Genomic DNA, 13,180 nt, shown 5'->3' with positions numbered 1-13,180 from the left:
ATGTAATAGAATAAAACTCTTTAGATGATCAAGAATATTATATACATATATAATATAAAGATCATTTTATTATTTTATCTATTTATATTTTCACCAGTAAATATTATAGAGTACCCATTCATGGTTTTGCAATATCATGCATTGATCATTTGGGAAATATTGGTTTATTGAATTATGCAGATCTTACACATGTTGACACATTTTATCACATGATATCAAAAAATAAAATTCATTAATAACATTACCAATGCTCCTGTTGTTGAATAAAAGTTTTCCAAAATTGCTTGTAAGCTTGAATTTTATCATCAGCAACAAATACTACTAGCTGTTCCTGTGGTCGTTACAAGATCACTTTGTTCATTTTCAAATCTTGTTTCTTTTCATTTCAAATACCTAAATCTGATTATGCACAATTTTTCAGTCTTTCTTTAAAGAAAATAAAATGGTGCTTCATGGGAAGAGCAGCTAGTTTGAAGTTCACAACCCAAGCACACAAAGCTTTGCCTTGAGACAAATACTTCAGTATGCTGCTAAAGTGCTTCCTGCAGTCTTCCCATTTCACCACCAAGAATAGTGAAAGGCGTGTACACAAGGGTTGAGATTTAATATAATTAATTTTACTGCTTCATCAAAGCACATTCTTCAGTGAAACTGACTTAAAAAGGGGGGAGGGGGAGAGCCTGGTGGTAACAAATACATTGGCTACTAGCACAACTTGATGTGACTGCCTCCATTTATGAAAAGCAGCCTGAATTTGGATCCAGTATATCACCTCCTAGCTGTGTGACTTAGGACATGTTTACTTAATTCCACTATGCCTGTCTCCTTATCTATAAAACGGTGGTGAAGTGCCTGACAGGGTAGCTCAGTTGGTTAGATCATCACCTCAATACATCTAATTTGGGGACTTGATCTCTGGTCAGGGTATATACAAGAATCAACCAATAAATGTATAAATAGTTGGAATAACAGATCGATGTTTCTCTCTCCCTTCCTCTCTTTCTAAAATCAATAATAATAAAAACAATTTAAAACAGTGGGGAGGCCCTGGCCAGTTGGCTTAGTGATAAGCATTGGTGTGACATATGGAAGTCCTGAGTTCAATACAGGTCAGGGCACACAGGAGAAGTGACCATCTGCTTCACCCCCCTCCCCCTCTCTCTCCCTCCCTCCTTCTCTCTCTCTCTCTCTCTCTCTCTCTCTCTCTCTCTCTCTCTCTCTCTCTCTCATTCCCTCTTGCAGCAATGGCTCAAATGAACAAGTTGGCCCAGGCACTGAGGATGGCTCCATGGATTCACGTCAGGCGCTAAAATAGCTCGGTTGCCAAGCAGCAGAACAACGGACCTAGATGGGCAGAGCATCAGCCCCAGAGGGGGGTTACTGGGTGGATCCTGGTCAGGGCACATGTGAGAATCTGTTTCTCTGCCTCCCTGCCTCTCACTTGATAAAAGAAATAAATAAATAAGTAAATAAAAATAAATAAAATAAATTATCCCACCCTCATAAGTTTCCTGAAACAAATGCAGGAAGTAAAATGTTCAAATACCATGCACAATGCCTTGACACAATTTAAGTGCCCAATATGTAGTAACTGGATTTTAAATATACAAACTATAGTATTGATAAGACTAGGACTTCAGATGAACGGAGTCTGACTATTGGAGCAACCCACTGAGGAGTTGACTGTCAGAGTTAAAAAGGAAAACAGTTTTGTGAAAACCTTGTCTTTTTATTTTATCTTTGAAAGTATCCAGTTGTGTCACAATGTCTTAACTATCTGGGTCTTAGTTTCTCTACTCCCACAATGAGACTAGAATGTCCTTTTATCTCAGCAAAAGGGAAGCAAAACGAGGAGTCCCTGACTATAAGAAGGAGCATATTACTCAAACGTTTTCTGGGTTTTAGTTGTTTATGGGACTCAATTGATAAATATATGCCCCAGCTATTCTCAAGTAGAATGTCAAAGGGCTGCATAATACTAAGATACATTTATGGAGCCCTCCAAGGGTCTTTGAGAAAAATACTTTGTTTATATTCTTATACCTGACAATAAATCAATGTTTCAATTTTCAGTAATAATATACAGCAACCCAAAAGTTATGCATAGATAGTTATTTCTGGTTGATGAAATAACAGATTATTCTTATTTTGGGGGTTGTTCTACCATCAGCACTTTCTGCTTATTGTTTTAAAGTTATTTTAAAATTTTCAAAGAGGTAAAAAAATCACAGCAAACTTGTTTTATGACATCTTTATTGCAGTTTTGCACAGCATTTGAAACGTCAAAAGATTAGTTAAAATTTGAGAAAAGTACAGTCATTTTTTACAAAGGAATAACATAGACTTCATTCTGGTTTTAACCATTCATACAGAACTCCTAGGAAAGGACAATTGCCTACTCAAAAATCATTATTTAAATTGCATAGTGTAAGTGCACTGGGCAGTGAAATTTGTGATTAAGTATATTGTAAAGCTCTGTCACCCATTGGGTCTCTGCTCATGTCCTAACAGAGCACTCAGATCAGCTTTGGAATGGCCACGAGGTCAGCACAAAGTTTGTAAGTCTCATCTGGACATCACTGAATGCTTCTTTGAGCCCCAAAGCCGTTCAGTGGGCAGCTGTCCGTGCTGAAGACTTCCCTCCCCTGAACAATCCGCCTTCTGAAGATTTTGCACTATGCTTTCCTCAGAAACCTCAAATTCATTTGAAAGCTGGAAGCAGATTCCTCTCTCAGCTGTATGGAAGAGAGAAAACAAGAAAGAAAAAACAAACGTGCCTGACCTGTGGTGGCGCAGTGGATAAAGCATCGACCTGGAAATGCTGAGGTCGCTGGTTCGAAACCCTGGGCTTGCCCGGTCAAGGCACATATGGGAGTTGATGCTTCCAGCTCCTCCCCCCTTCTCTCTCTCTCTCCTCTCTAAAAAAAATGAATAAATAAAATTAAAAAAAAAAAAAAAAAAAAAAAGAAAAAACAAACGAACAAACAAAAACTTCCTTGGTGGGCCCTGGCAAAGAAGGCAGCAACCAAGTCCTGCTCTTGGGAAAATACACTGGATTTCTAAAAAGAAATAGAACCTTACACATCACCTTTTTTTCAATGTTGGTCTGGTTTCAGAGAGCTTAGACATTTTGGGAAGAACTCAATCATTTCCAGCCTGCTTATTTTACAGAAGAGGAGGAGGAGGAGTGACATAACAGTGTCACTCAGCAACATAGTAGCCAAGGCAAGACTTAATTTCTGATTGTATTGGCCGTCTCTGCTCCATGACCAGCAACTTCCAAAGAAATTAGTTACATGCTATCAACAAAATCACAGAGATACCAAACAACCCTGTGTATGCCCTACAAAACTGCTCAGTAAGGAAGGAAATGGAGATTTAAACCTCTATGTCTGAAAATAAAAATGGCACTCATACCTGACCAGGCACAGTGGATAACACATCGAACTGGGACACAGAGGACCCAGGTTTAAAACCCTGAGGCCAGGGGCTTGAGCACGGGCTCACCAACTTGAGCGCGGAGTCCCTGGCTTGAGCGTGGAATCATAGACATGACCCCATGGTCACTGGCTTGAGCACAGAGGTCGCTGGCTTGAAGCTCAAGGTCACTGGTTTGAGCAAGGGGTCAGTCACTCTGCTGCAGCTCCCCCCCCCCCATCAAGGCACATATGAGAAAGAAATCAATGAACAACTAAGGAGACTAAGGAGTCACAACAATTAATTGATGCTTCTTATCTCTCTCCTTCCTGTTTATCTGTCCCTCTTTCTGTCCACTCTCTGTGTCGCTGTCACACACACACACACACACACACACACACAAAGTGGGGCTCACTGCTTTTATCAGGGTGTTGTTCCCAAAGACCTCTCTCCTTTTAATTTCATTCAGACTTACTTATGAGTACCTTCACATACTGGCAAACACCAAGAAAACATATTTAAATGAATGCTGATTGTTAAAACAGTAATTGATCAAATAAATAATATATGAAAATATTCTGAAAATCTGTGAAAGCTCAATAAATAAGTATTATGTCTGTTGTGTTAAAAAGTTAGTCTTATATATAGACACCCATTCCACTGCCCTGTGTTTCATAGATATTCAAAATGTGTGTGTTTTTTTATTATATTTTGATTTTCTAATCCAGACATTGGCACATTATAGTAAATCTGATAAATTATATTTACTATCTTGTGATTAAAAACCCTTATTATTTCTGTTAACATCTAGTAATTCCAAACCTCTCAATGTTAATGTAGAGGGTGTAAGTTCATAATTTTTCAAGAAATTGACCTACCAAATTATGAAAATTTTGGGTTATTTTAAAAGTATATTTGCTTACCAAAGTAATTTTAAACCAAATGGAAACCCTTATAATCATATTTGGTTGCAACCTTATTATGTAATCATGATTTGTTTTTTAACCTTTTATGATAAAACATAACAGACACAATTATTAAAATAAAATCTTAAATAAATTCTGCCTCACACTTCAAATAAGATCAGCAGAAAGAATTCCAGTCACACTTCTAAATTACTTGAATTGATAAATGAAGAAATGCAGAAAAGGCTGCCCCTCACCATTTCTAAAACACATTAGGTTCATTCCCACCTTCAAAAATCTGATCAGGTGATTCCTGCTGCTGGAATTCCCACTAGACTTCCAATTCACTGCACTCCTCATGTCTCCCCAAATCCCACACATCCGTTAGAGCAGGGGTCCCCAAACTTTTTACACAGGGGGCCAGTTCACTGTCCCTCAGACTGTTGGAGGACCAGACTATAAAAAAATATGAACAAATCCCTGTGCACATTGCACATATCTTATTTTAAAGTAAAAAAAACAAAACGGGAACAAATACAATATTTAAAATAAAGAACGAATAAATTTAAATCAACAAACTGACCAGTATTTCAAGGGGAACTATGCTCCTCTCACTGACCACCAATGAAAGAGGTGCCCCTTCCAGAAGTGCGGTTGGGGCCGGATAAATGGCCTCAGGGGGCCGCATGCGGCCCGCAGGCCGTAGTTTGGGGACCCCTGCATTAGAGCCTCGGTCACACTACCAACTCCACATACTGTCGTTACAACAGCTCACCATCTTCTTTTACCTACCTGAGACACAGTGTAGAATATACAAAGACCTCAGTGCTTATAGTCGGACAGACTTGGTTTGCTCCCTAGCCACACGCTTACTACCTGGGTGAACGCTTTTGTCCTCGGTAAAATGGTAAATGGTGGTAACAGTATTTTCTTGGCAGTAAGTACTATGATCAGAAGGCTGAATGAGATGTTGTCTGTGAAACTCTCTGGTACTTCATTATTGCTCAATAACAGATTCCTTTCTTCTAGCTATACTTAGACCTGCCTAAATTCCAACTTATTATATTCTATAATAATCCATGTGTAAAATCTTGCTACTCCGACATGCCCCCTTGAAATCAAGTGCTTCTCTTTGTCCCCCATAGCACCTGCCATCGATGCTGGGCTCATCAAAGTAGTTTATGCGATGAAATGATGTCAAGTTGGAGAAAAAAGAAAACAAGGTCTTTATTGTTTGAAAGGTAGCAAGATCTTCTTTCTCAAGATAAATTCAGCTTATTTTTTTAAATTAATCCCCTAAATTGATATAGGAGTGAGTTGGTAGTAATTAGGTACTAAAACCAGCTTGAAAAAAAAAATAAATGAAGGAGTCATGTGAGTTAATGTTACCTGGCCGAACTTGAGGAATTCTGTCCAGGTGCCTCCTCCGCCTGGAGCTAGCGCAGACGTAGATGACAGTCTTAGCACTCACCCATGGAGCTGCACAGACTTCGCACTCATCATTTATGAGGTGGCGAGTAGGACAAAGAATAGAAATAAAGCGAAAATGGAGCCCTTCGTTCCGCTGAGGATCAAACGAGACCCTAATACATATAGTGAGTATGGCCAAATCAAGTTTTGAAGTTAACCTCATACTCTTGTCCTATTTCTTATACCTACTTTCCGGACATTTTATTGGTCAGAATATCATTTTAAGAATATTTGCTAAGCATGTAGGTTACACCAGGAAGTTTTAATAATGTGTTTTTATGATTATTGCTAGTTATTCTGTCACTTCTGAACATCGTCACTTAACATTGGCTGCATCCATGAGACAGTAAACAGCACAGTGTTTTGGAAGACTAGGGAGAACACTTAGGCTTTGAAAGTAGCCAAGTATGAGTTTCATTGTCAGTCTTGCCACTTACTAAGTGGCATACAGCAAGTTTTAAACTCTAAACCTCAATAATGATATCTCTAGAATGAAAACCTATCTCAAAAGGGTTTTGTGAGTATTGAGAGCTACATTTATGCCAAAGCAATGAGAAAGCAAACTTAAAAATGAAAGTTCTTGGCCTGACCTGTGGTGGCGCAGTGGATTAAGGTCGCTGGTTTGAAACCCCACAATTGTCTGGTCAAGGCATATATGGGAGTTGGTGCTTCCTGCTCTCCCCTTTCTCTTTCTCTCTCTCTCCTCTCTAAAATGAATTAATTAATTTAAAAAATTTTAACGTAGGTTCTCATTTTTGCATTTGAATTTTGGTTCTCCACTTGCCAGATCTAGAATCTTAATCAAATTATATAACTTTCCCAAGAATCCTTCTGTGTAAAATTGTGCTCAGGATACTTCACTACTTCCTAGAGCTAATAATGAGTTAATGTGTGTCCTGCTTGACAAAATAAAGTCAATTAATTGTTGATTATCTTCTTCCCTCGTGATTGGTGTGAACTAGAAAAAATAACTTTCCCCTAGAATATAGGAGAATTTCTCTGACTAGAATCTTCCTTATTATCTTTCACTCTGTGACAAGCCTGGCTTTATCAACACACATTATTATAATGGAAAGATGAATTCATAATTCCCCAAATGCTAAATAATAATATTTCTCTCTGATAAACATTCTTTCATTGTGACACCTTAGTTGTTCATTGATTGCTTTCTCATATGTGCCTTGACCACGGGCCTTCAGCAGACCGAGTAACCCCTTGCTCGAGCCAGTGACCTTGGGTCCAAGCTGGTGAGCTTTTGCTCAAACCAGATGAGCCTGCGCTCAAACTGGCAACCTCGGGGTCTCAAACCTGGGTCCTCGGCATCCCACTCCGACGCTCTATCCACTGCGCCACCGCCTGGTCAGGCTCTCTGATAAACATTCTGAAGCACTAGTTCTTGCAGAGTTCTCACCCAAACTGTGAATGCTGGAGTTTGAAATCTTAAAGAAGTGTTGACTCACTTTTTTAGCAAATTGAACAAATTCTTATTTAGCTGATTCTATTGATTCTTTGTCTGTGAGCTATGGTTGAAATTATATACATATTATATATAATATATATGTAATAGATGATTATACTTCTTGTGACATTGCTGTTTTTCTGTAGGGAAGCCTTGTACAGGTTTTAGATGCTTTCAAACTTTAAAAGGTTGAACTCTAATAAACACCTCACAGGTTGTTGAAAGTTTGTTCTTTCTCTCTAGGCCTGTGTACATGCTGTTTTCTTCACTTCAAACTCCTTTTCCTCTCCTCTTTGAAACTAGTTAACTTTTAGTTTACCAATATCTGTAGAATGGGTATTAAAAGATCACTTATCCAGGTAACATTTTGTATCATTTTACAGGTAAAACTTTCTTACCACTCACTTTAGTGATTTTTCTAGAATGTCCTATCAGTAAGAATTAAATTGAAACAGCTAAATTTATTTTCTTCTTCTGTTTTTTCTTTTTTCTTTCGTGTGTGTGTGTGTGTGTGAGAGAGAGAGAGAGAGAGAGAGAGAGAGACAGAGAAAGAAACAGAGAGAGGGACAGACAGACAGGAAGGGAGAGAGATGAGAAACATCAATTCTTCATTGTGGCTCCTTAGTTGTTCATTGATTACTTTCTCATATGTGCCTTGACTGGGGGGCTACAGCAGAGCAAGTGATCCCTTGCTCAAGCAAGTGACCTTGGGCTTTAAGCCAGCAGCAACCTTTGGGCTCAAACCAGCAATCATGGGGTCATGGCTATGATCCCGCACTGAAGCCAGCGTTCCTGTGCTCAAGCTGGTGAGCCTGCACTCAAGCCAGCAACCTCTGGGTTTCAAACCTTGGTCCTCTGCATCCCAGTTCAATGCTCTATTCACTGAGCCACTACCTGGTCAAGTGAATTTTTTCTTATTCTTAGAAAAGAGTAACCATATTTACAGCTTGATATTGGTATGGACAGAGAAGCTGTTTTCTTTTTATACTTTCATTATTATTTTCTGCTTTTAAAAATTGATAAAAACAAAATCAAAATACATATAATCATTTGGAACATTCTATACAATTTTTATCAATGAGTTATGATGTAAGATTCCTACAATATCCTGGGATGCTTTGTTCTTTCTGGTATGATGACACCACATCTTTTAATAGTTGACTTATTCGAGTACATTTTTTATGAATTTTTCTGGATGTTACATACATGTCTCATCAATTTCAAAAGATTCATAACCATTTGTTATATGTTCCAACTTAATGGACATGTCCTGCTTTTTTTTTAATCCAGGAATTAGTTTCACATAAACTGTTAATCTTTCAGTTTTATCATCACCTGAGTATGCTGACCTGAGCAAATCCAGTTATCTGGATTTAAGGGTGGATTTGAATGTTGTACTAAATGCTGAACAAACACAATGCAAAGCCCAAATATTTGTCTAAAGGAACAAATGCAGTCATTAGCACAGTCTGTATCTCCTGCAGGAGGAGTGGGGACTTGGCAAAGACCCAGCCAGCTGCAAAGGGCAGAGTTCTCAGAGGAGAAGTGGTGATATGGTCTGGGTAATGAGAATAAGAACTACCATGCCCAAGCACCTACCTCATGCCAGACATTTTGCCAAATGCTTTCCAGTAGAGGTAAATTGTGCCCCAAATGATCATAAATGGCAAAAATACTCACCGAAAGAAAGTGATCATAGATTTGTGTTTAGTTTTTATTTTGAGAGAGGAGTTTATTTTTATACTGTTAAAAAACCAAAGGAAACTATAGCCTATTTTAGCAATTTTAAAAGCTAACTGTATGTTCTGTATGTTTTTCATAGTTAAAACATTTTACCCTCTATAATATTATTTTGTTAGGATATTGAGGAAATCATTTTTAAATATTAGATCATGTTACAATATGGGCAAGCCCAAAGACATGTATTCTTTTATTAATTTGATAATTCATTCAGTCAACAAACACTTGTTGCAATAGATTCTCCATGAGGGTACTGTTCTAGGTGTTAGAGATACAGTAGCGAACAAAACACATGGTCCCTTACAGTGTAGGGGATGAGGCTGACACTAAGCAAATAATCACACAAATATTTGCACAGTAAGTATGAATCTAAATTCAAAAAGTCAGGTATCCAAGACTTTTTATATCTTCTAAAGTTCAATTTCTAAGTCGAAGTCTTCATTCCACCCAGCTGGCAGAAGCAGGCAACATGCAAAACAAGTTAATGTCAGTCTCTCTCAGAATTGTTTTCCTTTCCCCAGGATATAATTCTAGTATTTTACTCTATCATTGAAAGTTGCTTCTTCAAAGAAAACCAGATAGAAGGTGACAGAAGACAATTTGACTTTGAGTGATGGGAATGCAACATAATCAAATGTCAAAATAACCTGGAGATGTTTTCTCTGAATCTATGTACCCTAATTGATTGTCTCCCCATTAAAATTAATGATAAAGGAAAAAAAAAGTTGCTTCTTCAAACTGAAGGTTGCCAGATGGGAGAAGAGTTGGAGGACTGGGTAAAAAAAGGTGAAGGGATTAAGAAGTTCAAATTGGCAGTTACAAAGTAGTCACTGAGATGTAAAATACAGCATAGGGAAAGCAGTCAATAGTATTTTAATAATAATGTATGGTGTCAGGTGAGTACCAGACTTTCTGCAAGGACCACCTTGTAAGTTATATAAAAGTCTAAACACTATGTTGTATCCATGAAACTAATATAATATGAAATAGTAACACTAATTTAAAAAAATGTTTTAAATAAATAAATAAACAAAAGTTGTTTCTGGCTGAGTCATCCTCCTCCTCAGCTGCCTGGCCTTTTCAGTTCCAGTGGTGACTCTACACAGCATTCACTGCATAGCAAATTACTTTTTTGAGGTTGACTATGGTCCCTCCTACATCTTACTACTTCCTGAATAATGCTGTTTAGAAGCAGGACATAAATCTACTCTGTGGATCCTCAGGCCTCCACCCTCTCCAGCCTGCAAAAACTTCACATTCCCTTCATGTTTAAGATACTGGGAGTAAATTTAGACTGGCAGGGGAATAGGTCCTATAAGAGGGAGCTCAGAAAGGGCTTTCTTGAGATGGGATAGGAACTGAGATCCAAGGAGTGAGTGAGGAGTTAACATGTTGAAAAGGAGGGAGGAGTGGAAGAGAGTGTTCCCAACAGAAGGGATACATGAGGCCAGTTTGATAGTAGGAAAACCCTGAGAAAATCTAAGTTACAAGCATTATCGTTTAAGAATAAAACCTTAATTATAGAAGAATATATACTTGTTGTGTTTGTGTGTGGGAAACATGCTGCAAGCTGACAGAGTCTTTGCAGTTTAGATTTTGGGGGGACAGAGGTGTGAGGGACTGGCAGTAAGCTGACAGGGCCCCTTGCTGCCCATCCTCCCACCTCACTTGCCTGATTAAGTTGCTAGAGGCTGTGGGAGACTATAAATTGATAAAGATCCTAGCAGTTTAAGGGTTAAGCCAAAGGCTAAACTCTTCCCCACAGCCTCTGATTGTTTCATTAAGTTGGTAAAAGCAATTTACACGCGCTTCCCCACACCTCCACGTTAGCTGTGATGCTGACTGTTTCTACTCATCCCATCCCTCATGGCCCTTGAAGAAGAGGCTGGAGGCAGTTTTCTTTTTTCCCTTTGTTTTGTGAAGTTAAAATGTTATGCATGGTGGACGGTTTTGGGGCTCTTGGGAGAATCCTTGGTTTGCCTCAGAAATATGACTTTGTATCAGAGATCTCTTTGTTTTGCAAATGACTTTGCTCTCCGCACTATAAATAAAGTGTTCTGGGGGTGCAGGCTGCTCTTGCAAGCTATCAGCTTGCAATCCCATCCCAATCCCCATCCCATCCTTTTTCTCTGTGTTTATTTTCTAATCCTCCACCATTCCCACTCAAGACCTGCACAATTATGAGTCATGCTAGATCATGACATTTGTGTGTGTCTGTTTCACTGTGTGGCACCCCAGCAATCTTTATAAGCATTAACCATTTACTACCCAGTAGTAGAAAATGTATTAAAACTTAAAGCCTTGAATTTGAGTTTGAGCCTGACCAGTACCAGATGTATGTATGGTCTTTGGTAAATTGTAGTGCCTCTTTAAGCCTTAATTATATCATCTGGAAGATACAGATTATGATAATATTACAACTACTTGCCCCACCTGTCTTATAGGATTGTTCTAAAGGTATAATAGGATAATGGACATGGAAATGTTTTACAAACTGTAAAGAATTGTAACATATACATTACTATTAGTATATTGATAACTAAATCCATCCACAGTATAATTCAGCATTTTCTTTTAGAGAGACTCTTATTGAGACAAATGGCAAATACTAAGTGTTCTACTTCTCACTTATAATTGTATGTATATACATACAGGAGAACTAAATGAACACACTAAATATGATACACAATTATATAGTAGTGAATACAATTTTTCTTCCCTACAGTAGTTGGAAGAGCAGCTAACAATTTACTCTCAGACAATAACAACTTAAGATCTGTATGAGAGATAACCTGGTATGGAATAACCCAATGAAGTAATGACTACCTACCACAAAATAGAAGCCTAAAGTTAGCCCAGTCACCACTCCTTCCTTAGAACTCTAACCAGCCCATTGATATTGTGTGTGTGTGTGTGTGTGTGTGTGTGTGTGTGTGTGTGTGTGTTTAGGATAAAAGTGAGATAGCTAACAGCTGAGCAGAATTCTCATTTAGTTCTTAAAACTTTATGGCAAACTTCACATGATATGTCATCAAAGAAATGCAAGTTAAAACAACATGAGATACTACTTACATATCTGTTAGAATGGGCAGAATTCGGAACACTGACAATACCAAAGCTGACAAGGATATGGAGCAAGAGAAACTCTCACTTACTGCCAGTGGAAATGAAAAGTGGTACAGCTACTATGGAATACAGTTTGGGGTTTCTTACAATAACAAAAAACACTCCTACTATATGATCCAGCAATCATGTTGGTATTTTCTAAAAGAAGTTGAAAACATTCCATAAAATAACCTGTACATAGAAGCTTATAGCAACTTTATTCATAATTGCCAAAAATTGGAGACAACCAAGATGTCTTTCATGGGTGAATGACACTTAGGTACATCCAGACAATGGAATATTATTCAGCACTAAAACGTAATGACATTTTGGAAAAGGCAAAACTCTCAATACAGGAAAAGATCAGTGGTTGCAGGATAAGGGAGAGGAGGGGTGAATAAGCAGAACCCAGATGATTTTTAGGGCCATGAAAATACTCAGCATAATACTGTAATGATGGGTATGTCGTTAAACATTTGCCCCAAACCATGTAATGTACAACACTAAGAGTGAACCCTAATGTAAACTATGGACTTTGGGTGATAATTATAAGTTTATCAGTTATAGCAAATGAACTACTCTGGTAAAAGATGTTGATAATTGGAGAAGTTATGCATTTGTTGGAGCAGGTGGTATACGGGAAATCTCTGTGCCTCCTATTCAATTGTGTTATAAACCGAAAACTGCTAAAAAAAAAAAAAAAGTCTTACTTTTTAAAAATTTTATGGCAACTAGAATATGCTAGTGAAATTCCAAAGCCAGCCTAGAAATCCAGCAAATAATGTCTTCCATAATTTCTGTAACTCTGAGGTGAAAATCTTAAAGAAAAAATTTAGTGCTAATCTAAAATTATGGTAGAGTCTACAAGATCAGGGTTGAGAAAGGTAGAATGGAATAAAGTCAGTACTTCAGGGTCATTGCACAGGATCTAAGAATAAAACAGCTTTATTATTTCATTTAGGCCTGATGAGCAATGAGAGTAAAATATGTGAAATTTTTTTTAATCAAAAATACATAATAAAAAAACATATTTTTTTCAATGAAATTAAGTTTTTATTTTGTTGCACAAAGTGTTAGAGAAAGT

General features: G+C 37.8%; 1 protein-coding gene across 1 annotated transcript; it reads right to left on the bottom strand.

Moving 5' to 3' along the window:
* Positions 1-2,544: 2,544 nt before the first annotated feature.
* Positions 2,545-8,518, bottom strand: INSL5 (insulin like 5). The gene is given in 4 exon segments (XM_066266544.1): positions 2,545-2,735; positions 5,712-5,792; positions 5,795-5,905; positions 8,458-8,518. Coding segments are annotated over 4 exon segments (444 nt in total).
* Between the last annotated feature and the right edge of the window lie 4,662 nt (positions 8,519-13,180).

The sequence above is a fragment of the Saccopteryx bilineata genome, chromosome 3 (genome assembly GCF_036850765.1).
Source record: "Saccopteryx bilineata isolate mSacBil1 chromosome 3, mSacBil1_pri_phased_curated, whole genome shotgun sequence".
NCBI lineage: Eukaryota > Metazoa > Chordata > Mammalia > Chiroptera > Emballonuridae > Saccopteryx > Saccopteryx bilineata.
Note: the sequence above shows the minus strand (reverse complement) of the source record. Positions and strands in the feature narration are given on the sequence as shown.